The sequence below is a fragment of the Aulonocara stuartgranti genome (assembly GCF_965226115.1).
Source record: "Aulonocara stuartgranti genome assembly, chromosome: 22".
Lineage (NCBI taxonomy): Eukaryota > Metazoa > Chordata > Actinopteri > Cichliformes > Cichlidae > Aulonocara > Aulonocara stuartgranti.
The window spans coordinates 15490333-15517150 of NC_138957.1; the positions used below are offsets into that span (position 1 = coordinate 15490333).

The 26818-nt window shown below is 41.6% G+C and overlaps 2 protein-coding genes across 4 annotated transcripts; one reads left to right on the forward strand and one right to left on the reverse strand.

Annotated features, from left to right (window-relative positions):
* Positions 1 to 629: 629 nt before the first annotated feature.
* Positions 630 to 7974, reverse strand: trappc3 (trafficking protein particle complex subunit 3). Of its 2 annotated transcripts, none has more exons than XM_082520330.1 (5): positions 7719 to 7974; positions 6892 to 6989; positions 3960 to 4059; positions 2349 to 2531; positions 630 to 1222 (listed from the first exon to the last, which is right to left on the reverse strand). In XM_082520330.1, exons 1-5 carry the CDS (start codon positions 7824 to 7826, stop codon positions 1103 to 1105), a joined length of 609 nt encoding a protein of 202 aa, XP_082376456.1. In that variant the 5' UTR covers positions 7827 to 7974; the 3' UTR covers positions 630 to 1102. The 2 variants fall into 2 exon arrangements, with proteins under 2 accessions (XP_082376456.1, XP_082376457.1); XM_082520331.1 differs by having other exon boundaries at positions 7785 to 7969.
* Positions 7975 to 8460: 486 nt separating this feature from the next.
* Positions 8461 to 26552, forward strand: smap2 (small ArfGAP2). 2 transcript variants are annotated; one of them, XM_082520329.1, is made up of 9 exons: positions 8461 to 8979; positions 19883 to 20016; positions 21171 to 21335; positions 21487 to 21546; positions 22258 to 22315; positions 22551 to 22708; positions 22802 to 22982; positions 23084 to 23523; positions 23602 to 26552. In XM_082520329.1, exons 1-9 carry the CDS (start codon positions 8874 to 8876, stop codon positions 23725 to 23727), a joined length of 1428 nt encoding a protein of 475 aa, XP_082376455.1. In that variant the 5' UTR covers positions 8461 to 8873; the 3' UTR covers positions 23728 to 26552. The 2 variants fall into 2 exon arrangements, with proteins under 2 accessions (XP_082376455.1, XP_082376454.1); XM_082520328.1 differs by having other exon boundaries at positions 8462 to 8979; positions 23081 to 23523.
* The last annotated feature ends 266 nt before the right edge of the window (positions 26553 to 26818 follow it).

Consider the following 26818-nt stretch of genomic DNA (forward strand, 5'->3'; position numbering starts at 1 on the left):
GCTATAAAATAAGAATGTGTAGGGCCTCGAGGTTTCCAGCAGTTAATGGCTGACAGATTTCTCCAAAAGGAAATCCCTATCTGACAATCTCAATCTCTAAGTGCTTTCAGCAGACTCGTGAGTTTGGTACTCTTGCTGTTCTGTTACACAATAAAAAAATGAATAAAAATGAGGAATTAAGAAAATATTGCTAATGTTCTCATTGTAGCCAGACCAATTTTTTTTCTTCCTTTCAAATGTGGAACCACAGATAGATTGTGTGTGTGCATGTGCTACATCTCATGAATGGCCGCCTGTGTTTTAAGTTATTGATGAGGTGTGCAGCAGGTCTGACTGAGAGGTTCTGTTCATTACTTGTAAGGGAGCTATTCACAGGTGTGACAGCCCCAACTGGTGACTTTTCTGCACCCATGCAAATTGCTTCTATGGGCCCTGAACAAACATAAGAGAGAAATTAAGGTCGGTTATTGTTTGCCTTTGCAGAACAGCTCCAAAGAAATAACTTCCACAGTACACTGAAACATTTAGTGTGTTTGTGTAAGAAAGAGCTTGGTTTAAAGTGTTCAAGGTCCCCAAGCAGGCATGTTAGAAGGTTTCAAATCTCATAAATGGATGAGAAAAGCATCGCATCAAATATGTCACTTTTACTGAACATCATCATAAATTAACATGCCAAATAATTGGCAGCAATAAAGTGTGATTTCATTAAAAACAAAGAAGATAGACCAAAAAAAACCAAACAAACCAAAAAAAAAGAAAAACTTGGCATAAGACTTACTCGCCTTGTGCCGATCAAAAATAAACGAAACACTTTATTCATGAGAAAAAGATGTCAACGAGAGTCTTTAAACATGGGTTAGTAACAAATAAATGGTCAAACTGAAGCTACGAGTCGATTCAGGTATTTTTAGTGAATCATCCATCAGCCTCTTATGCTCACATCGACTCGTAGAGATGTTATGTTGCCAGAAAAGTAACCATCCTGTTAAAGTTGAGCATGCGGTCTGATGGTGTGAATCGTGTTCATCTTTTAAAGTGTGAAAGTGTTCTGTGTTTAAATCAGTCCTCCCTCTGTGGGATGCAGGTGATCTCTGCGTTTCCATCACTCGTCTCCCGCAGGCAGGTTTTCTTCAATCCTCTTAATGAACTTCATGCGGATTTCTGTCACACTGTCCCCTCTCAGAGTGTCCTGGGCAAATTTCACATCCACCGCCATCTGGACCTAAACCACATTCATAAAGATTTTGTTTTAAAAAAAACAAAAAGGAAGACAGACTTTTATCCTCATTTGTTCATTTTCCACTATTAAAGTTGTGGTCAGAAGTTGTATCTCATCATGGGCATGAATGTTCATCAGGTTTTATGTCCACAGCAAGTTTTACATTGTCATAGATTGACAAGGTGCTGACCAGGAAAGAAGCACCTGCTCCAAAATCAAGCAGCTTTCGGAAGAAAAGTATAATGTGAGATAAGACAAAGTTTGAGCTATGTGGCCACAATGACAAGAGATGTGTTAGGCTTTCAAATCTAAGAGCACGGCGCCTACTCAAGTATGGTGTTGGCAGCAAAAAAAAAGGAGCATCATGCACGAGTGAAGGAGGACAACTATCTCGAAATTTTTCTATTTCACCTAGAATCAAAATCTTGACTGTTGAAGGCTGGACACAGCTGGGTGTTCAACAAGACAATGATCCCAAACACACAAAACTGGTGTTGGAATGGATAAAGCTGGCCAACATTAACATTCTGAAAACTTCCCAAAACTCCACCCTGGGGGGGCTGTAGCTCAGGAGGTAGAGCAGGTCACCTACTGATCGGAAGGTTGGTGGTTCAATTCCTGGCTCCTCCAGTCTGCATGTCAAGTATCCTTGGGCAAGATACTAACCGATGCATCCATCGGAGTATGAATGTGTGTGAATGTAGTTAGAAAGCACTACTTGTAGAGAAAGTGCTCGTGAGAATGGGTGTGATTGGGTGAATGTGGCTTGTTGTATACAGCGCTTTGAGTACTTTGGGAGAGTAGAAAAGCGCTATATAAGAATCAGTCCATTTACCATTAACCCTATTGGAAATTTGTGGACTACACTTAAAAGCCAGGTCTGTGCCAGAAAACCAACCAATTTAAATAAACTCTACCAATGTATTTATATATGTATTTGTTTGAGCCTGTGTGGATTAGAGGAAATCCAAAATAAAATTGGTAGTAGACATCATTAAAGATGTATGCCATCATTTTACGGCATAAACTAAATGTAACTGTGCACTGGAACCATATCACCATTGTTTCTTTATATTTTTCCATACATCCTATACACGCGGCACCTTAAAACTTCTGAGGTTTATCTTACCATCTCCAGGGCTCCTCTGAGGACGCCGCACAGAAGGTTGGAGTAGATGAGTGTGCTGTGGTTATCTGGCAACTCCACAAAGTCTACCAGTGGATTATTCTCGAGGATAAGGGAAAACTCATCTCCTGCAGGGCTCCAGTTGGTCACGCTTGGGGTGATTCCTAGGTACATTTTAAAAGCAACCTAATGAAGACCCCAATATTAACAACAGAGGAGAAAAAGGGAAAAAAAACATTAATCATTTACAAATATTTTCTGATAAAGTCATCAGTTTTTTTGGCTTTTGTTCTTCTTTATCACTTTTTCATAGAGGGAACGGCAGGCTTTCTCATTTTCTGACAAATAAAATTTCAATGGCGCAAACAAAATCCCAGTTGCACGCTCCAATTCCAACATTAAGCTGGCCTGGGCAGATTTGCACTCATATGTAAAATGTTTGCTGTCCTTATTCCAGTTTTTAAACATCACTAGCCACAGAATAATAATGAAAATATGATCCACAGCTGTAGAAAATCTGTTGTGACCACATAACAGACCTCTTCTCCATCTATTTAACTGAAGAATTGCTGAGGTGATTTCAGAGTTTAGCTAGAGGTCACGAGATATCCTGAAGCAGTCATTCACTGCACCTTCCAAACCGCTGTCCCATAGTGGTCCTCCATTTACAGAGCTGACCTCTCTCTTCATGACCACGAGCCAGGTCCCTGAGCTGGAGTGTTGTTACATCTGTGGAATGACTCCCTTTGCACGCAGATGTAACACCTCGAAAGCAACTGAAGAGGCTCAACGTGCCCGAGAGCCGCCTTCCTGGTCTGTCTGTGTCCTTTTGTCACAAGGAAGTCATATGGAAAAACTGACAGCCAGGTGACTTAGTATAAAACCAGACTCAGTTATGCAGCCCTGTTGCCAAAGCTGAACAGAGACCCATTTTGTTAACTTCCAGCTATTTTAACAACTATGCATGATTCACATTTGAAAATAATTCTTATTTTTCTTATACTGGGCCTTGGTAAAGCACATCACTACATCTACTACACGAACAATAAACAAATAAATAAATTGTTCCTTTTAAGGCCTGTAACCTTCTAATTGGCTGCCGCTCACTACCAGAAAGTTTGAATAGCAGGTGGGTGTGGTTTCTGTGCTCACAGCCAGTATTTAGAGCCTTTGGTTCATAGGGATTACTCTTAACTTGTTACTTTGGCCATGACAAATGTGAGCGTCTATGATAGCAACAGCAAATATGTTAGAGAAAATAAGGAAAAGCTTAACAGGTTCTCTTTCAAAATAAAAGTCCAAAGATGGCAAACCAGACATGTTTCACTGAATTTGCATCACATTTCACATCGGATCATTTCTACACACTCACACGAATGTGATTTTAGCATAAAGTTTAGAAATATGCTTCATTCTGTGTTTTGAGCTTTTCTTGTCTACTTACCCCTTACCCTTATCCTGACACTCTTTCACCCATCCTGTGTTAGGGTGTTTTATTAGAAATGTTCCCTCTAATCTGTCCCTTCTGTCCCTTCCTCCCTCTCCTATTTCCCTCTGTCTATCTTGGGAGAAGTCCATGGTCATGCTCTGATTGGCCTGGAACCTTCCAGTTACCTTAGCAATGACATCGGCTGTTTCTCGGAAATCCTGACACCTGCCGATGCTTGAGCGTGCCAGGAAGTCCTCGATCAGACGCACACCAATGTTATAACCCCTGTGGAAGTCAGAACGTCAGAGAGAGAGAGAGAGAAGTGGGTAAGAGACAAAGTCATGTTTTCTTTTTATATTAAAGGAAAAGTAGTTGGGGGGAAATGACAGGCTAACCTGCGGCAAACTGTAAAGCCAAGGCAGACAGCTTCAAATCCTTCAAAATATTTTTGGTTCATATACTTGCCAAATAATGACATTTCTGATTAAAGAGTCCAGACAACTTAACCTAACAGCAGAGTCTGAAGCCAATGGATGCATCCCAATCCTAACATGGTCCGTCTCTAACCAGCTGGATGGCATCTGGCAGATTGGGCAGTGCAGATTCACTGCCTTCTAAGGCCAGGTAAGACGAGCCCCGTCCTGACAGCTCAGGGTTACCGCACAGCCAGAGAAACAAAGTACATCCAGTCCAAAGGTCTGTCAGCATGACAGGATAATTTAAATTTCTTAAGTTAGAAACCAATCATTTTGTCTTAATCTTATTCTGGGGCGATCGTGGCTCAAGAGTTGGGAGTTCGCCTTGTAATCGGAAGGTTGCTGGTTCGAGCCCCGGCTTGGACAGTCTTGGTCGTTGTGTCCTTGGGCAAGACACTTCACCCGTTGCCTACTGGTGGTGGTCAGAGGGCCCGGTGGCGCCAGTGTCCGGCAGCCTCGCCTCTGTCAGTGCGCCCCAGGGTGGCTGTGGCTACAATGTAGCTTGCCATCACCAGTGTGTGAATGTATGTGTGAATGGGTGGATGACTGGATGTGTAAAGCGCTTTGGGGTCCTTAGGGACTAGTAAAGCGCTATATAAATACAGGCCATTTACCATTTACCATTTATTCTGGGGGAGTACTGTCTCCTGCTTGGCATTCCTAAGATTCTTCTGTCTTAATATTAAATATTTGCTTCTTCAAAAGACCCCATCCAAAGAACTTACAAGAGGAGAAGCAGCAGTGTAAGAAATGAAATCCGATAAGACTACGTCTTTGCTCCATTTTGTGTCAAGCTATGTTATGAACTGAAAATAGGAAAACGCTTAAAGAGTATAATGAAGCTGTCAGCTATAAAGAGTCACCCAAGAGGCTTCAAAAATCCCAAAGGATGCATGATTGAGAGCATCCACTGAAAACCACAGGCTCAACATATGCGAGACAGAAGAACTGAACTTTGTTACAGATAAATACTCATGTACAGAATACTCGGCAATACCTTGTCATCAGCATTGTACTTCCTGTGATACGTTCAAAATTATGTATGATGTTATAAATTGTGTGTTTATTGCATTATGGCTTTGTGATGCACACCTGCACATCATAACAGTTATGTAGTGAGTTTCAGCGGCTTGGAATTATCTACCAGAAGAGCCAGGTTTATGTTTCTTAATGTATCAAATTAAACAGGCTGAATGATAGCACATACTTAATGGTACATAGATGAACTTATTAACTATAAATTAAACAAAGGGTGCCTTTGTTTTGACCTCAGATCATCAGATTGAGATGATCTGAGGTTTGGGACATGGTACTTAATCCTGCTGGAAAAAACCATCAGAAGATGGATACACTACACATTACTACATCACCAGCTTGATGCCGGACTGATCCATGCCTTCATGTTATTTAATAGCTTATCAAGCTTTTACGAGCTTAAAAGTCAGTTTTCTGTGTCACAAAAGTGGCTCTCTTTTTACCTAGCTAAATCACCGTGGTAACTTATGCTGAAGACCTGACCAGGTTATGTTCCAATTTTCAGTTTAAAATAAGCTGGATGGACCATGTTCGCACAGGTTTTTTAATATGGTGCCAAATCTCTTTTACATTGCTGGAATTGCAGCTACCAGAACAAAACACATTCATTTCACTTTCCTCTGCTGACAAAGTAAAATGATTTCCACATCTCCTTTGTTAGGCTACAGAACAGAAACCTTTAATGTTTAAATGGAACTAGTTCAAAGATTCAAAGCTCAAATGTGCCGCAGTCACCTTTAAAATAAATAGCAGCACATGGAACTGTTTATTTACCGCTGTGTGAAATAAATCCCAAGATTAATGTTCTTCAGTAGCATTCTCTTTGTGACAATGGTGCATTTTACTGGTATATTTTTAATCACCATTTTATGATCATTATCTGAGGATCTGTCTCTTATTGCAGTAGGTGATACTCACTTTGTGTGAAAGAAGAGTCACATGACCTGTAAAATCACTATTTTTATGTAATCATTCACATAGCAGAGCAGAAACCCAGCTTAACAGAAAGGTGGTAAAAAGCACTGTGGTGGCTATTTTCGGTGACTGGGGCTTTCGACTGTGTCAAGCCAGCTAACACAGAAAAAGCGCTGTGCTTTTGAACTTCTGCTGCTGTATCCCAGTGTTTGACACACCGTGTATTCACAGATGCTCTTCTACATACCTTGGTGGGAACAAGTGCTTATTTGAGTTACTGTTGCCTCCCTAACAGCTTGAGACAGGATAACCTAAATGAACTGAGGTGTGATTGGCTGATTAGGAATTTGTGTTGAAGGGCAGCAAATAGGTGTACCTCATAAAGTACCTAGTTACTGTTTAAGTGATGGAAAAGTTTACCTTCTGTGTTTCTAATTAAGTAATGCTTTTTTTGTTTCACACAGCAAGTGCATTTAACAGTATTTACACAACTTTCAACCGACAGCTGGGTGTGAGCCCCAAAAGAGGATTTGGCAAGACTCGAGCTTAATTCAAAGTTTGTTATTCAAATGGTCACAAATTGAAGCACTAATGTCTGTCGGTTGTGCTTTAAAAAAAAAATGCCTTTGCTGTATGTGGAGCAAATGGTTCGTTCAAAGACAGGAAAAATCCTGCTTGAAAGAGTACTCACATCTTATCCAGCTGTTTATTGACCTCCTCATCATTCTCATAGTCTTTACAAAGCTGGGTGACCAGGGCCCCATAAGTCAGTGTGAACAACTCCGAGTTCTAAAAAACAAACAAACAAAAAACCAACAGAAACCACACAGATCACATGTTATGTTTGCCACACACAAATCTGGACAAATGACAACCTTTTTACCAGCAAGAAAAGCCTATATAAAAATTTTTAAGTTAAATAATAATTTGGGGATGGGATATTTTTGAACATCTAGAAGTTAAACAGATCGTCCCAGGGCAGCTCCTAGAATTGAACTAACGTTTGATGCCAGCTTAGGATTGAATAACGTTTCATTAATATGTGGCACATTTTTCTATTGCTGATCTTTCAGTTTTCACACCAAACTTTAAAAGCTATACAGATCTAATGCTATGACCATAAAATAACTGTTAAGATTATAGCCACAGCTGACATGAATGACCTGTCACGGCACAGGAGCTACGATACCTGCTTGGAAAATAGTGTTTTAGCGTCGTTTTTAGAAAGGTATATTACAGTTTTAGTCAGCTCAGTTAATAAATTGCAAATTCATATACGTTCAACTGAAAAATCCTTTAAGAAATAGCTTTTAAATGTGTTTTTGTGTTTTGTTGTCATAGCTTAGCTTGTAGCTCCACTTCCTGTCAAAGCCAAACCCGGCATTAAGCAACAGTGAAATAAATGTTAAACAGGTACAAATATACCTCTTGTACCTAGCCACACGTGCAAGATAAATATGCATAATTTGGCGAGTAGCTCAGCTCAGAGACATGAGTGAGTTGTTAATTTAGCCTTACAGCCACGGTTAGCATCCTGCTAGCTAAGCTTGCTATGTTGCCATTAATCCTGTGGGAGTCGCCTACCATCTTCTTGCTGTCTGTTGCCCGGTTGGCTTGTCTGGACATTGTGACGGGTGTTACGGGCTTACACAGGTGGTGCACTCGATATTAATCCTTTATTTATTTGATTCGGGCTAAGCAGTTATTTCCGTAATCGCCTGTTTAAGTCGCTCTCGCTGTATCAAGCGTCATGAGATAGAAACATGAACTTCCGGTCTTACTTAAAAGTAAAAGCTTTATTGTGGGAAATTCGTGAGTAAACCATTGAAACTAAAGAAAACGGTGCAATGAGGAATAAAAAGCCTTTAAAATTACACTCTGTTGTTGCCGATATTTAGACAAATGTAGCCTCTTATGTATAACACCAGATAATACACTTTATTTTGAAAGAAACCCATTTTTTCCTACAGTTTTAGGGGTGTGTTTGACGCAGTTTTTGTTCAGCTGCTTATCTTACCGCCCTCTGGCGTCTTGGAGGGGAACCGAGGACCGCAAATTCTTGGTCTCAACAAAATCTTCCCATAATTGACCACACGATGGCGATATGGGCAATATATTGATAAATTGGGAGTTTTAAAAGCCTGCTTTATAAAATTGTAAGATTCCTTGACAAATAATTTAAACCTATAGTCGTTAAAAAAGTTTTTTTCTCAATAAGTGTAGTGATTACTCTTGCTCATAACATAACTTTTAACTCTACAGATATTGTCCGTGTGTGAAAGAGAGAGAAAGTGAGGTAGAGGGAGAGGAAGAGAGAGGGAGAGAGAAAGACGGAGGAAGGGGGTTCACACACACAGAGAGAATATAGTAGTGATAGGTAACAGATGTGCTTCAAAGTCAGCATCACATTTTAAATCTCAGACATCACATGGCATCCTCTTCGTCCTGATTGGGGGTATTTTCACCTCGAATAAGCCGCATGCTGGTTGGTTGAAAGGCAATCATCCCATCGTCGTGAAGCAAACTCTGCGCTCCACGGCGAGGAAGAGGAAGAAGAGGGACGGCGGAGCAGATCGCCCGTGCTCACACTTTCCTTTTTTTTTTTTTGTTAAGGGCTCATTTGGCAATAGCCGGCACAGACCGCAGGAACTGTTGTGTTGGTGGTGGAGGAGGATGATGACGGGCAAATCTGTGAAAGACGTTGACAGATACCAGGCTGTCCTCAACTCTTTACTGGCGCTGGAGGAGAACAAATACTGCGCTGACTGTGAATCGAAAGGTAGGTGATTTCCATCAGGGTCATGTTTCCCCGGGTTTTGTGCCCGAGGCGCGCGCCCGGCGCTTGAATCGACCCTCTTTGATCGTTTACTACGCTGGAAAAAAAAATGCTGCACTGCATTCATCATCCCTCGGCCAATTGCATTGTACTATGGTGCAAAGACGTGGAGCCACATCCTTACACGGCTGGAGCATGGCATGCAGTTACATCATGCCAAGCTACCTCAAGTAATAGGATCTAAAAAGGGTTTAAAGGGTGAGAACTGCGTGGCGGGATGAAGTGAGAAAATGCGCTCATTAGTGAAAATGACTCCAGCTATCGCCGCTCAGAGATGGAGTTGAAGGCACCTGTGCTGACTTTGAGTCACCCTGAACACACTGTTCTTGCAGACTGGGAGCAGGCAGTGAAACCCAACTCTTAACAAAGAGGCACTGCAATGTTCTTACAACACTGAGCTGCAATTCTCAGTGATTACCTATATAGCAAGGAGACTTATTGAGTTGCTTGATTGTAGTGGAGCCAGGCTGTCTTTTTATACACTGAATCACCATAATCAGACTGTCAGGTGTTCTGTGTGTTCATTTGTGTGTAGCCTCAAGGAGGCCTTGAACCTTTATTTTTGCCATAGGGGTGGGTAAACACTGGTGTTTTGGTCGCAAATACACTCAGTCAGAGTCTTGAGTCAACAAACAGACTATTCAAAGGTTGCTCTTTATTTGGTTTTCGGATGAGCCATCAACAAGTTGATGAGGCCGTGGGGCTGTTTCCTTATGTTAGTTAAAGAGCTCTTGCATATTTTTCTGGAAAAGGAATGTTTTTGTTTACATGCATGTTGTGTGGGCCTTGTGGGTGGATTCTGTAGAGCATACAGCCGGTGTTGGGCTTATCGAGATCAACATCACTGACTCTAAATGTTTGAAAGGAAGCGCTGTGTGTACACAAATCACTGTAACGCAGGAGGACACCCTTGGTAAATACAAACTTTGAGAATGATATGTGTAGACAGACCCCAGTTTAAAATGGGAGTATTCACTATATATGCGAAAGTTACTGACCACTTGGCAAACATTAAAGGCAACCATCAGAAGATGGGCACACTGGGGTCATAAAGGGATGGACATGCTCAGGAACAGCACTCTAGTAGGCTGTGGTGATTTAAACGATGCTTAGTTGGTATGAAAATATTCCCCACGCAGGATGGATCCATGCTTTCATGTTGTTTCTAGCAAACTCTGACCCTAACATCCAAATATTGCAGTAGAGATCTCGATTCATCAGACTGGGCAACATTTTTACGTCTTCTGTTGTCCATGTGTGGTGAGCTTGTATGAATTGTAGCCTCAGTTTCCTGTTCTCAGCTGACAGGATTTACACCCAGTATGATCTTCTGTGGTTTGAAGTACATTTGCTTCAAAGTTTGTTGTGCCTTCAGAGATGCTGTTCTGTATACCTTGGTTGTAACGAGTGATTCTTTGTGTTTCAACATTAAATCTGTCTGGCCATTCTCCTCAAACCTCCAACATCAACAAGGTATTTTCAGGCAGAGAATTTATGGTCAATCTTCTGTTTACAAGGGGCAACCAATCAGATTTGGCTTGTCTCAGACATAGGAAGATCTAAATGAAGATAAATAAGGATTATTCTGAACTCTGATTCATGCAAAGCTACTTTAGCAGAGTCCAAGACTAAAAACACAGACTTAGTAGTGAGCATATTAGTATCCTTTTTTTATAATAATACCGAATTCTATGCAAAGTTTTGCCTTAATAAAAAAATCTAACATCTATAGGCTAAACTGTATAGTCAGCTAAGTCTATACAAGTTCAAGTGTGTAATTAAAGCTTTAGAAAAAATCAGTTCCAGCTGTCAAGTCAGTACAGCACATCATCTGTCCTGGGAGGATGTTAATACTGTATCTAATTTGTGATAGACATTTTTTTCCTTTTAAAACACATTTGTACATTACTTTAGTAAGATGACATGTGACCACAAGGTCTTAGTTGTATTTAAACTGAATAAGTCACCAGATCTATGAATACAACAACGCAGGGTTTTGTTAATGTTCCTATTGCCTTTGGGTGCTCTTTTAAACAAGATATTTAGAAGTGATGCTGTTCGCCTTCAGGCAAACACACTCGTGACTGCTCAGTGGACAGTTTGAAAACAGCACAGTATGATTGGGCTCCTGCAGCTTATTTACATACTGTTTGAAGGCTCGGACGCAGACTTCAGAAGCACAGAGAATAAATGATACCTTAGAAGATTATATTTGCATATGTGATGCTAATACGATGCTAATTTTATGACTTTTTACTCCCAAATCAGGCACATGTGGAGAGAGAAAGGGTATTTAAGTTAGCTACACAAGTTTGATTACTACTACGTTTCTCCTTTTTCTTGCATATTAAAATCATGGTCACAAAGGCTCTCTTGGTGTGAACTCTTTAGATTTTCAATGTAAGAGCTCGACATCCCTGCCAACCACACCCACACACACGAACAAAAACATGTTTTCTGTCAAGATTTCACACATTACAAAATCTTTGTACAATTTGCTAAAAGGGTGTCCACACAGGAAGGCTCTTGCAGCAATGTGACGAGCAGTGACCGTGGGATGACAGTAAAAATTTGAATTGTGGTCACAACAGGAAAAATAACCACTGGCGAGTAAGGGAATTAACCACCAATGGGTTTAAAGAAAATGACTGACATGTGACTGTGTGATTCATGAGTACACCCTGGACAGGTTGCCAGATCTTATTATTTTTGATTTTTAAAATATAATGTTTTGTTCCAAAATAAATTTTTTTCCAGTAAATATGAATACAGTTTTAAAGAACAGCAAATATTATTTTGTTATAAAAAGCTTTTATTTTGAAAGGTTACAAAGTTCTGGCTGACTCTGTGATCTGAGCTGATGCTCAGAGAGTGTTTTTTTACCTCTTTGCTGAGTAGTGCATTTCTCAAAACTGTAAGTACAGATTCCAGACTACACACTCGAGTCGTGCACAGCCGCACAAGTGCACACCTCAAGCACATTAGTGCCCTCCCCTGCCCTCTCTCTCTTATCAGGTTTTCTTTTTTATTTCTGGCCATATGGCTCGTGATGGGGTTTGGTCTAATCTTGTTTGCACCTGATTGCCGTTGCACGTTCATCACCTACCTCTCTCCCTCCCTCCCTCCCTCCCTCTCTCAGGATGATCAGAGAGGAAGTGGTGTGGTGTATGGAGCCAAGAACGTGTTTATTCCAGCGAATGCAAACACACAACAGCAGCACTCTCAGACATTCCCCTGTCTATTATATACTGCGCCGCTTAACAATATCTCTTTCTCCGACTGTAGATTACTGCCTGTGCGCCGCAAACTTCCTGTCTCTGTCTGTTTCTCTGGGCTGAATGACTTTGTGTGCTATTTGTTTATTTATTTCTACCACTTCCTCATAAAGTCACACCCCTCCAGTAAATCCTTAATACTGCCAGGAAATAATAAAGAGACAGGGGGAGAGGCAGAGGGTTAGGCAGGGTGCATAATGTAGTCAACACTTCAACCTCTGGCTTCAGTCTCAAGGGGCTGTGTACATGTGCGTGCATGTGTGTGCATGTGTGTTTGAATGAGCATAAAAGCATGTCTCCCTTATTGTCTCTATTGTACTTGTGTTTACTCATGCTGGGCCCTGGTTGCTGTGGTGATATCACCTGATGATGCCAGGCTGTCTACCTCTACCATGAGCTCTCAGTCCCCTCCTCCCCTCGGACCCTTTTTAATCTCATCCAATGAGAAGTCAGCAGAGATTTCCATTCAGAGAAGAAGGTTATTGGATGTGTGTGTCGGTGTGTGTTTGTTTGCGCGTGTGTCCTTGGCTGGCACAAAGTACAGAGCCTCAGTACCAGAGAGAGGGTGGCACCGTGCTACATTGCTGTGCGCACAACTCTCTAATACACAGCGATGGCCAGATTAAGCTGCAAAGGGCTTTGGGACAAATAAGCTGCTGGGTCCCTTTTTAACAACCCTGATCCTGCTTTTACACCTGCAAATCGTATCACTGCGCAGGAGGACACACGCGTCTCGTGCTAGTGACAGCGTGACAGGATGTAAACATTAAGGGAGTCCTTCCTCAGCTGAGCTGTAATGTTGTCAGCTGCATGCTTCCTTACCAAGAAAAGGACTCATACCAGAAACTGCTCACCGTAGTGTTTTGGAGTAAATGGGTCACGATTTCTGGAAAAAGATGCTACTGTTGAGTTAGTAAGCAGTTTTTAACCATGTATTTCCATTATAATGAAAAGAAGGCACAGCTAACATCACCAAAACTAGTTAACTTTATTAACACAGAATATCAAAACAGAGGAAAAACCCATACATTTGCTTTTGGTGTGAACTATCCCTTTAAGAATGCTGAATATGTAAGCGCCAGCTTAGCAATCGCTAAGCAATAGTGGGAAGGAAAAAGTGTCGTTTTAGCAGGAAGAAACCTCCGGCACAACCAGGCTCAAGGAGCTGCAGCCATCTGCCATGACTGGCTGGGGGTGAGAGGATGGAGACACAGGACAAAAGATACACTGTGGAGGAGAGCCAGAGATTAATGATTAAATGCAAAGTGGTGTATAAACACAGAACGAGTGAAAAGAAAATCAGTCTGAGGCTGAGCTGGGCTCTTAGAGAGTTCTTGTACATTGAAACTTTGGCCATTTTTAACATGAGCACTGACCACTGTAACAATTTATAGGATAAAACATAAAGATATTGCCCCTCCGTAAGACTATCCTAAACACGACTTTTCTCGTGGCCCCTGAGTTGCCCGTTTGGACTGATTGGTGATTCAGCCTTATACAACCATGTAGGAAAAACACACAAAAGTATAATAAGGTCACACGTCAGTCTGCTGGGGTTTTTTATCTGTGAATTGGCCGCACAGGAAGCAGACAAAATGTCAGGAGCAGCTTAAAGAGAGCAGTTATTAAAAACCTAAAAATCATATAGCTGTGAGCTCCTCAAAGGTAAGTTATGTCACATGAATTGTGCTGTTACTGTTTCACCGGGTGATAAATTGGTTCTAAGGATGCGTTTTAGTTCTATAGATAGTGGTTATCTTAGTGTAGGGGATTGCTCTAATAGCTAAGCAAATAACACAGATGACTACTCAGCACAATAACCTTATAACATTTCAGGGGATAAAAACAATATGTGGGCAATAAGATTAAAAAAGACATAAAAGCAGGACTAAAAATTTGGACTACCTTACTCATCTTTTTATATGTAACACTGTTCGACCTCAATTACTCACCTGCAGGATCACAGTCATGATGTTTGCATGGTAACACAGATGGTGGGTGTGCCTTTTGTAAATTATCAATAGGTTCCATCTGCTTGGTTCAGATTGGGTCACTGGGTGGCTCCAGGGTATCTGGATTGGTTTAGATGCTAATGGGCTAGAGAGTAAGGGACAAAGGGGTGTATGCATGAGTGTGTGTTTTGTGTGGCGGCGGAGCAGGGCATGGGATCCGCTGATGGCTGAGATGCTCCGTGGGATTAACTGGGTACATGCAGAGAGCACCATTTATCCTTGTGGGATGTAGGCTAATGGACCATATGTACCTGCTCATGAACAAGTGTGTATGTGTGTGAGAGTCGGTGGACCAGTGTATTTGTGTAACGTGTGCACCTGTGTGTTTGTAACTGTAAGGATTCAGACAGGGTTTTTAACAGAGATGTGTTTAAGATGAGAAGTTAATGACTAAGTCGCCAGAAATGGTATGGAAAAGCATTCAAATACGTGTGTGTAAATGACAGCGAAGTTCATTACAGATCTCTGTGTGCGCTCTCTGCTCGTCATACCCCCGTTACACCCCAGCAGGACGTCTAAAGTCCACCATTTGATGACTATAAAAATCCCCTCCTGCTTGTCTCTGTTTTTGGCTCTCGCTGTGGCTCTGCCTTCTCCACCCCTAATGTGCTTCAGCCTGCGTGTTTCACAACCATGACCACAGCCTTTTTTTTAATTTAATTATTTATTTAGTTTTGCCAGGGTGATTCATCAGTTGTCTCTGCTTTTGGATGCTTTTCCGTGTAAAAACTGAGAAAGGGACTTATTAGTCAGACCTGGAGAATTTAATTAGACCTTTAAATGATGTTGGCATTTGCTCTTTTGATCACATCAAGAAAAGAGGACATGTATTCACTGCTGCTGGTGAACGGTGGAGCAGTCTACACTCACTGTGATGCCAGCCACAAAGAAAAAGTGATTCATAGGGATCGTTGGTTCAATCTTTTCTTCCCTTTTTAGACGTCTCCTCCACCTACTTCCTTGTATATCTGTTCAAAGCACCTGTAGGTGTGCAGTGCTGCCGGACAGACGCACTGCATATGGGTTCTTACTCAAGCATAGCATTGATTGGAACAAGAGAAGGCTGCTTCTCTGTGGTGTGCAGGTGTGATCTGCCTTAAATGTAGCCTTCATCTGTGTGCTCTTTCTGCTCCCCCGGCTCACCGGATCAGCGCACTCGGGTGCACACCTGAGGACCATGACTCCAAACATTCATAATACCCAGCTGGAAGCAGATTAAATCTTCGCATGAGGGGAGAAAAATAACAGGCAGTGTATGGAAAAAGGACTCTGAAGCCATGCTAGCAGCTCAGTTGAACTGTATAACAGCGCTTTTAGCTAAGTGCTAACGTCAAGATGCTAACAGTGACGGTGCTGATTTTTACTGGGTATGTTTATCGGTTTAGCTTGCAAACGTATTCGGCCCCCTTGAACTTTTCCACATTTTGTCACATTACAGCCACAAACATGAATCAGTTTTATCGGAATTCCACATGAAAGACCAACACAAAGTGGTGTACACGTGAGAAGTGGAACAAAAATCATACATGATTCCAAACATTTTTTACAAATAAATAACTGAAAAGTGGGGTGTGCGTAATTACTCAGCCCTCTGAGTCAATACCTTGTAGAACCACCTTTTGCTGCAATTACAGCTGCCAGTCTTTTAGGGTATGTCACTACCAGCTTTGCACATCTAGAGACGGAAATCCTTGCCCATTCTTCTTTGCAAAAGGCCAACTTTGTGCGGTGCATGACTAATAGTTGCCCTATGGACAGATTCCCCCACCTGAGCTGTAGATCTCTGCAGCTCGTCCAGAGTCACCATGGGCCTCTTGGCTGCATTTCTGATCAGCGCTCTCCTTGTTCGGCCTGTGAGTTTAGGTGGACGGCCTTGTCTTGGTAGGTTTACAGTTGTGCCATAGTCCTTCCATTTCTGAATGATGGCTTGAACAGTGCTCCGTGGGACGTTCAAGGCTTGGGAAATCTTTCTGTAGCCTAAGCCTGCTTCAAATTTCTCAATAACTTTATCCCTGACCTGTCTGGTGTCTAGATCCAATCGAGAATCTGTGGCAAGATCTGAAAACTGCTGTTCACAAACGCTGTCCATCTAATCTGACTGAGCTGGAGCTGTTTTGCAAAGAAGAATGGGCAAGGATTTCAGTCTCTAGATGTGCAAAGCTGGTAGAGACAGACCCTAAAAGACTGGCAGCTGTAATTGCAGCAAAAGGTGGTTCTACAAAGTATTGACTCAGAGGGCTGAGTAATTACGCACACCCCACTTTGCAGTTATTTATTTGTAAAAAATGTTTGGAATCATGTATGATTTTTGTTCCACTTCTCACGTGTACACCACTTTGTGTTGGTCTGTCACGTGGAATTCCAATAAAATTGATTCATGTTTGTGGCTGTAATGTGACAAAATGTGGAAAAGTTCAAGGGGGCCGAATACTTTTGCAAGCCACTGTAAGTGGCCAACACTGTTACTAGTATTCATGCTTGTGCATGGTGCATTATGTGTTATTAATTATTTTGAATGCTGTACCAGCCATGACAGAAACATATTTCTCCGTTCCCTCATGTCCACTCCAGTAGTTTGTTACGGCGTTTGTTACATCTTAGGGTTTCAGAGGGGTGTGCGGTTTTGAGTTGTGTTACAGTGTAACACAGAAGTAAGCGAGGACAAGTGTTCCCTAATTGACAATAAATAGAAATTACAGCTGAATTTTAGTGTAATTCCGTTAATCAAGAAAGAAAAGGTGTGAGGTTGTTCACTGTCAATTACTAGTGGACATGCATGCTCCAGTCACATAGGTGGCTGGCTACCTCCCTTAAGCAGGGGTTGGGAATTAATTTTCCCAAGGGGCGACATGAGAAACTGGGACTGTTGTAAAGGGCCACACCAATAAACTTCTTCTTTTGGCTGCTCAAAGTGGGTTCTGTTTACTAAGGACCCACCAACTTTGAGTTACTTGAACAGAATATTGTCATTTTACACATTATGACTTCCTGATCAAACCTGACTAATTTATCAATGTTTACATTGCATATCATCCAGGTAAGTAAATCCCCAAAAGTTGATTCTGTTCATCTGGACGTAGCGTTTTCAGCGGGAGAAACGTTTGGTCACTCATCCAAGTGACTTCTTCAGTCTCAGCTGACTGCAGGTTTCCCCAATCTTATAAACCGTACATTTGCAAAATCACTGAAACCAGCCCACTGAAGGAACAATGGGCTGGGAGGGCACCTTCATCATAATTATGCAAATTCTCATGACCATTGATCAACAACCACTGATCAAAGCTCATTGATCAAAGACAATTGATCCATGGCCGTGAGTACCATTCACAGAGTTGGGGAATGGCTGGAATCACAGCATTGTAAGATGGCGAAAGATGTAACCTTAGGCCCCCTCCTCGATTCAGAGATGGTCTTTCCCTTTTCGTATGACTCTGCGCTCACACCAGCGTTCCTCCCTGTCCAGGATGTGTACATCCTTATCATTGAAAGAGTGTCCACTGGCCTGTAGGTGTCTATAAGATTGGGGAAACCTGCAGTCAGCTGAGACTGAAGAAGTCACTTGGATGAGTGATGAAACGTTTCTCCCACTGAAAACGCTACGTCCAGATGACAGAATCAACTTTTGGGGATTTACATTGCATAGTTTGTCTACCAGACGGCACTCTACAGCTTCCCTGCTGGCAACATAACAACCAAACAACCATCCGAGGAGAGTCAGACAAACGAGGCCAAATGAGTAAACAAAGAGTTACACGTAACAGATGTTAGGGAAATCTATGTTTTGTGTGTCTAAAGGGACAAAATACAAACGTATAGTGGTTGGGCTCTGCCTGTTAAAGCAAAGTTAAGCTATTGTAACGCATGCCATAATTTCGAAGACATTTCAGCTAAAAGCACAGACATCAGCCTCATAATGATGACTGAGAAGAGGTCAGGTCAGCTATGATTCATCTTCTGAACATCAGGAGCACCTAAACTATGTTTCATGACAGCTGATCTAATTGTTATTATAGACTCGCCTATTTTTTTGTAGAGACATCAGTCAAAACTGTGCATTGCTATAAAAAAAAAAAAAAGGAGAAACTTTTCAATATGCAAATGGAAAAAGCATTCCCACAAATCGCAGAAAACATGAGGGCAGAAAATAAACAGAAAGGAAGAAATGGAACTGGTGTGAAAGAGATATAAGCAGACAAAGGAGAACATGAGGGAGGCAGCCGTAGTGAGAAAGATAAGAAATGGCGGCTAGAGCACAGAGGGAGCATTAGAATAAGAGATGAGAAGGACAAACTAATTCCAGTGTTCAGGGACTTCAACACTATTGACAGCGTCTCTGTCTTTCTCTGTGTCTGTGTCGGCGTGTACAGTGGCTAAGCAGGCTTTGCAGAGTAATTCTACTATTATTAGCCAGTAGACAGCTAATGCTGCAGCTAGACAGTGAGGAAGACCAGTGCACATGGTGTTTTTTGCATTTGTGATTCGCAGTTTAAAAAGATGGAGAAAACTGAAAACTAACTCTTAATAGTGCAAACAGAATTCTAGTAGGATTCAAGAAGGAGCCTATTCATTGCAGTGTTTTTCTCAGAGGAAAAGAGGAAGGCGCTGCATGTTTTTCCCTTCTCAAACTCGACTTCCCCTTTCATTTGCATAGAATGGCCTTTTCTTAAGCTCTGCACAATGCCTTTATCTGCCAGAAGAGGAGAAATCCAAATCGAAAAGCTGCTCTTCCCCCTAGTGGCGTGAAGGCCACAGTGCACGGACCTGTGGCAGCAGGGTTGCAGGGACTCACAGCAGAGATGGTTTGGAGAAGTGGAGGCAGAGAGTCGCAGAAAGAGATGGAGGCAAGGAAAGAGGAGGAGGGAGATATGGTAAAGATGTAAGAACAGCACAAATATTATCTTTGAAGCTGAGTGCAGTCCCCAAAGAGGATGGTTGCATATCTTGAGCAAAAATAAATAAATAACGATCTCATCTATGATGTTTTTATTTCTTTTATGTTCTGAATATAGAAGAAAGATTTGCAAGCATGCTTTTAAGCTAAAACATATGCAGCATAAGCAATAAACAGGTCTCCACAAAATCTGAGTGGATCCATACGTTTGGCTCAGATCACAGTGCTCCCACACACACAGGCTCTTGATCAAATGAGTAATCATCCCTGCAGGTATCCAGGCCCTGAGTGTGTGTGATTGCTTGTGTGTGTGAGGTGCGTGTTTGTGGGACTTTGTACTCCTCCTCTCGCCTCTCAGTTATGTAGGCTAACTCTCGTATTGGATCCTGTTATGTGTTAGGCCACCGCATGACTTACACAGGATTAGATGTGCTCCCTGCTGAGTTCAGACTCATAATTGAGGTTTCAGACTTGTCTCTTTATAATTGGTCTAAAATTAATTGTTTTTTTCCCTCATGTTTCTCTAGTCTACTCACTTAGCCCTCTTTCTTGTTTAACCTAAATCTCTTTTATACGTTTAGCTTGGCTTATCACCACCTCCTTGCATCGCTCCTCTGCGAAGACTCTCTCCTCTCCTCTAAATTTCATTCCCCCCGTTGCTCTTCCAGGTCCACGATGGGCATCCTGGAATTTGGGCATCTTCATCTGTATCCGCTGTGCTGGTATCCATCGAAACCTGGGGGTTCACATCTCCAAGGTCAAGTCTGTCAACCTGGATCAGTGGACGCAGGAGCAAGTCCAGGTCAGTGGTCTTCACTATGAAAGTTTCATAACCACTAAAAAACCCAAAAGCTTTTAAATATTGGGTTAAATATTTTGAACTGTCCCTGATTATTAAACGCTATAAATGTTGGCTTTCTTATTTGTTTTTTGGTTGTCTGTTTGTTTTTCAAGTTTCTCTAATTAGCTTAACTGACACTAGCCTGGCTCAAATTTCCTTGTATGGTCATTTCAGACTAGAAGGTGGCTTACAAGGCATGGGTTCTGTTTGTGGAAGCCAAGTGAGGGGCATCCAATCAGAAGAAGGTTGTCTATTAAGGAGTGGCACATTAAAGAGACAGCTTATTTCAGATAGAGGATAAACTAAGGGGATGTATTATGACCCAGTAAAACATGTGTAATGGGGGGCGGTATACTGTGGATATAATCCAAATCACAATCAATCAATTAGCTTAGCATAAGATCGAGAAAAACCACTACTGTTCACTTTTAAACTGGTTACTTAAAAGTTGAAGTAAATAAGATTATTGTGTTAATCAGTGAGTTTGTTTTAAAATGGTCAGACATGTTTGGCTGACTCTGTTTTGAGTCTTTATGGTAAAGCAACACAAATGAAATGTGCTGGTTATATCTTTAGATTTTTAAGTTAAATTTTAAAATAGGTGGTATTGTTCATTGCATAAGACTGTTAACAAGAAAACACCTGTTTTCCCAAAATTCTAAGCTGTTGCTTCTTTTGTGAAAATCTTTCAGAAAGTAAAACCTTTAAATAAAATAGATTTCCATGCAATATAGAGATGGATAGAAAATAAACAACAATATAATTTTTTGTAATTTAGTAATTTTATTCTATGTATATATGCTTATTTTATCTGGTAGTTGGTATTTTCACATACAGTATAACTGACGATTTTCCACCTCCGAGTAGCCTCTTTCTCTTTAGTATGCAGCTCATCTCGTCTGGTCTGATAGACAAGACAGTCAGCGTGATGTTTCTCAGTGTGAGGGGATTTCTTTGGTCAGCACTTTTTCTTTAGTTCTCTACAGCTCTCACTGTAAGAATCCTGCTTTTTCATATAACCGCACTTTAACAAGGACACCTTGGATATTGCATTTGAACATTACTAGATTTCTTTGCAATGTGTCAGTTATTTTGTTCTCCGTTGGTATCCCCAGTGTGTTCAAGAGATGGGAAATGCCAAGGCCAAACGGCTCTACGAGGCTTTTTTACCCGAGTGCTTCCAGCGTCCCGAGACAGACCAGGCTGCCGAGATCTTTATTAGGGACAAATACGAAAAGAAGAAATACATGGATAAAGTCATTGACATCCAGATGCTCAGGGTGAGTCCACACAAACAGATCCACGTGTTTGTTCTTGTGTCTCCAGCAGAATCTGCAGAACAGGTTTGGAGAGTGAATTTCTCTTACTTTCCTGCTACCCTCGACCAACCTTGAGTGTCGTCAAACCAAACCACTTCTTTTCTTTGTGCAGAAAGAAAAGAGTTGTGACAACATCCCAAAGGAGCCAGTTGTATTTGAGAAGATGAAATTGGTAGGTGCATCATTCCATGTTCATATCATAGACCAGAGATTCCATTCTGGCCTTTGTTATCTTGGTTTTGTTTATTATATTGTTAAGTTGCTAAATTGATTTTAAAAAAAAATCAAGAGGCAACCAAAGTCTAATGCAGTAGTAGTCAATCGTCGCAACCACACTCCCTGTCTTCAAGCCTGAACAAGATTTTTGAAAAAAGCTAACCCCCAACCGGTTGCCAGAGATGGTTGCCCCTCCCTGAGCCTGGTTCTACCAGAGGTTTCTTCCTGTTAAAAGGGAGTTTTTCCTTCACACTGTCGCCAGGTGCTTGGTTGGCACCGATAGGAGGTTGTCTGATTTTTGGGGTTTTCTCTGTATTTTTGTAAACTCTGTACCTTACAAAACAAAACAACTTGAGTCAACTGTTGTGATTTGATGCTATATAAATAAAATTGAATTGAAGTGATATAAACATTTTAGCATCTGGACAGATGATGCATATTGTAGATCATTCTTGTTAAACTTAATTATCAAATACAGGTCATCCCTGTATTTGAAAAGGCGTCAACAAAAGGCAGAGAAAAGCTGGTAACTTTTATTGTGGTGACTTGAATGGAACAGTCATGTTATACCACTAGTGAGTGTGAAGAGTAAAAGAATCGGCAGACAGACTCATTCGCCAGTGCAGAATTGTTGCATTAATTACACTGATTTTCTCTGTTGTGACAGAAAAAGGACGTCAGCCCAAAGACAGATTCCCAGTCTGTCACAGACCTGCTTGGACTAGGTATTCTGCCTTATGCACCTGCACGCATGCGCTTACACTAACACAGAGTCCAAAATATTAGCACACCAGGAAACTGCTGTCTTAATATAGAACTGCTTTATGTTGCAAGTCTGCACCTAAAAAGCAAATAAACATGCCAGGCATCTATTTTAGGACAGAAAGCTGAATCTTAATTAGATGAGCTGCTTTGAACGTGGATACCTGAAACGGTTGTTATCATCATTACCTCTATTAGATGCCCCAGCTCCAAGCCCTGTGGTGTCTAATGGTGGAGGATGTGTTCCAGACAGTAATGAGAGCCCAGTGGTATCTAACGCAGCCCTTGCACACTCTGCCCTGGATCTCTTCAGCTCCCTTGCAGCCCCCTCCCTTGCTTCCTCTACAAAAAGCACGGTAGTAGACAACACACTGTACATGCTATAAGCTGCTGAGTTTTTATTTGCGTCCATTCAGACAGACTTTCATCTTTGCCTTGTGTCTGTCCAGTCTGTTTCCAGCACCATGCCTCAGAGCAGAGTGACTGCCTCAGTGCCTGAGAATCTGAGCTTGTTCTTAGACGCAGCACCCAAAGCAGAGGAGGGCACTGTCAAGAAACTATCCAAGGACTCCATTCTTTCCCTGTACGCCTCCACTCCCTCGGTACATGCCAGCAGTATGGCTGCACATGGTAAGAGTTTATAAGATTTCTGTCAGATGTGGTCCAGATCTGGATGTTGACACGGTGATAGTCTGCTCATCGTTATTGGTGTCTGTGATTGCTCTCAGCAGGCTTGTACATGAACCAAATGGGATATCCAACACACCCGTATGGTCCATACCATTCTTTAGCCCAGGCGGGGGGAATGGGAGGCACTATGATGACATCACAGATGGCCATGATGGGGCAGCAACAGAGCGGGGTGATGGCAGTGCCACAAAACAGCATGATTGGAATTCAGCAGAACTGCATGATGGGGCAGCAGAATGGCTTAATGGGCGCTCAGGGTGTCACGGCTCAGCCTAGCGGCGTTGTGCCGTCGCCCTACATGACAGGAATGATGGGACAGCAGCAAACTGGAATGATGGTACAGCAGCAGAACAGCATTATAGGACAGCAACAAAGTGGGATGATGGGGCAGCAGCAGCAGGTTGGGGGTTTGCCCGCATTACCCCAGCAGCAGACTTATGGAGTCCAGCAAGCCCAGCAGCTACAGTGGAACATCAGTCAGGTGTGTGTTTGTTTTTTGGGGTTTTGAAAGTTGTGAGAGGAGTGGATCCGTTGCTAAAGTTCATTTTGTGCCCTTCAGATGACTCAGCACATGGCCGGCATGAATCTTTACAACACCAGCGGTATGATGGGATACAGTGGTCAACAAATGGGAGGTTCAGCAGCTCCAAGTTCGGCACACATGACAGCGCACGTGTGGAAATGAGCTTGTCTATCTGAGATTCGATGGAGCGCCAACGACCCACAAAAGGAGAAGAGAAACGACGTGGATCAGACTCTCCATTAAACATTTTCTGATGCAAGGGAGGAGGAGGAGGAGGAGACTGAGGTGGAGAAGAAGAAGAAGGTTTGAGAAACCACTACTACCTCTCTCTCTCCTCTCTGGCCGCGCTTCCTCTTGCCGTCTCATGCATAGCCATGTTCTGCAGATTTCCATGTTTGCCTTCAGGACCTTTTCATATGACGACTACGACAAGGCGGTTCTGAGGCCACTGGTTAGGACTCCAGAGCTTTCTTTCTGCCCAGCCTTTATGAGAGAGAGCTTGTGTGCAGAAACATTATGAGGGTATCAAGCAGCTGCAGAATTGCACTGTTTCATATTTAATCAGATGGCACTGGGGTTGGCATTGGGGTTAGCCTAGCTTTAAAAGCTCAAATAGACCGAGATATATAATCTGGCAACCTAAATAGGTGGCTCATACTTTACGCCCTACATTACCAGTATTTACCCAACTGATGGGGCGACATTTAGTGATGATATATACAGTGGCCCTGAGAGGTCAAACACACTGCTGCCTAATAAAACACCAGCAAAAATGAAAAATGGTGCAAAATCACACAAAAAATAATTGAAGTTCAATAAAACCCAATGGAAATGGAAAGAAAAACACTGGAGAAGCTAACAGAAAAAAACCAAACAAAACACAACAAAAATGTTTTTGGCTAACAGCTAACAGTAAACGGCTAACAGCAACCATGTACCTACAGTGTCCATTGTGTTTTGTCAGAATTTTTTTTTCTATGTCCGTTATGTTTTAATCAACTTCTGTGGTGCTTTTGCAAAATGTTAATGTTTTGCTGGTGTTTTCTACAGTTGCAGTGCATGTGACCTCTCAGGGCCACCGTAGACATAGCTACATTTTAACAGCAGCCATATTTGCAAAGTGTAGCAGCTACAACTTTATTCAGCCAATTTCAAGTTCGAGATTTAAAGCTTTTCAAAAGTATATTTTCACATAAGTGAGATGAGCTGCTGCTAATTCACTTAATAATCATTAAAAAATATAAAAGCTAGGCTAGCCTAATAGTCCCTTCATGCTGCATGCAGAAGACAAATACGCATAACCATTTTTAGCCACATATATCTAGAAATTCTACTCATCTAACAATATTTAATTCAAGCAACAAATCCTACCTACACAGCCCGTAATATTGATGTCTTCATCTGAATATCTAGAGGGCTTCTTTTAGAATCTTTAATCTTCAAATGTCAAAAGTCCAAAACCATATTTTGGGAGACCAAAGATCAACACTAGCTTTACTGTAAGTGGACAGTATTCCTGTATGCTTTTTCCTGTTCAACCACTTAACTAGTGATTAATAGAAAAAAAAACAGCAATTCAGCAGTCCAGCATCACTGTCTTCACTGTGCTGTTCTTTCACCAAGGGTAGGACACTTAAAAAAATAAAAAATAAAAAAAGAAGAAGAAAGAAATAATTTTGCATGCAGTGTCATCAGCGCCCGCACACCTCCAGTTAAGAATCTGCCTGGTGCATTAGTGGCCTCAAATAACGTTGAATGTCTGTAAATAGGAGGTGAACAGAGAAGTGGGAGTAGAAACGGAAAACTTCAAGGTGAAGGTCAGCCGGGTTTCAGATGTTTCCACTGAATTGCATGAAAAGAATGTGTATCTAGCTCTGATTGTATGTACTGTACTGTATGTTTGTTAAGATTTGCGAATGTGTCTCTCTGAATGTTTCTCCCTCTGACAAAGTCTTTGATAAAGACTGACAAAAAAACAATAAAAAAAATGGGTAAAACATGTGCTCTGAATGTGATCTCGGTTGACTCGTTTGATCGCGCGCACTTGTGTTTCGATGTGTTTTTGTTTTTTATATATTCCTCGTCTAGAAACGTGCACCTTGTGTCTCTCGAACGTCTGTGCTCGATGGCATCCTGTGGGTTTCCAGTTTTGCTGTAACGGCCTCACCTTTACGTTGGGGGCAAACAGTGAGCTGTTGTTTTGTTTTTTTCTTTTTGAGAGGGGATGAGAGTATTCAACAAGCTGGCCAAACCACATCGTGAAGCATAAAGCGATTGTACATCCGCAATCTGTCACATCTGTTTTAGCTGATGCTTGTACGCTTCTCCCACACAAACCATCTCTGTGCCCCGATTTCTCTTAAAAGTGTTGCTAAATCTGCCTTTTCTGATGAATGCTTATGGAAATGCTGTGTTTCTGTTATTTTAATTTTATTTGACACTTGTGTTAAGCTGGTAAGATGCTGCTTTTAATGTGAGTGGCAGCAATATAGGAGGTGCCTATGTGCAGCATATAAGGACTTATTTCACAACAGTGTGACAGCAGCAGTCACCTTCTCCACTGAGAGCAACATTTATATAAGAGAGAGCACATCCAGCACAGCAACAGCAAATCTGTCAGTCAACAAAAGCTTCTGGAAAGGCAATGCAAGTCCACCTCTGTGGACGCTAAGGCCTCACCTGAGCTTTTCCATTTGTGATCAGGCTACTTTTTTTTTTTTTTGGTCCAATATTTTTTCAGTGAAATAAAAACGAATAAAGGAATGTAACTTTGTACGTACTTGTCGATCAAGATACTGTATATTTTAATTCTTTATCAGAATATCGCTGTATATTATGTTTCTTAAACAACATGTTCTGTATATTAGTTTTTCTTTTCCACATGCTTTGCCCCACTTTACACAATTTCAATAAAATTTAACAATGTATATGTGACATATGATAATTGTCCCCGTGAAAACATGCAAATAAATATTGTTTTCGTTAAATTTTATGTTGTTTTGTTTGTTGTGTTCATTGCTGGGCTTTGTCTTTAGTCCCTTTTCGTTATTTCTTACACTATTAAACCACGCAAATGCCTGTTCACACGATTCTTCTGCATGAATTGTTTGCATTCTGCAGAAAATCGCCTATTCTGCTTGACTGCTGTCAACAAAAAAAGGAGTGGCTGCACAGATGTTTAATACTACTGTGGAAGTTTGTTAGTAATTTTTTTCTGGCCTCATGTACAGGTCACAAAGGTCACGAAGCTCAA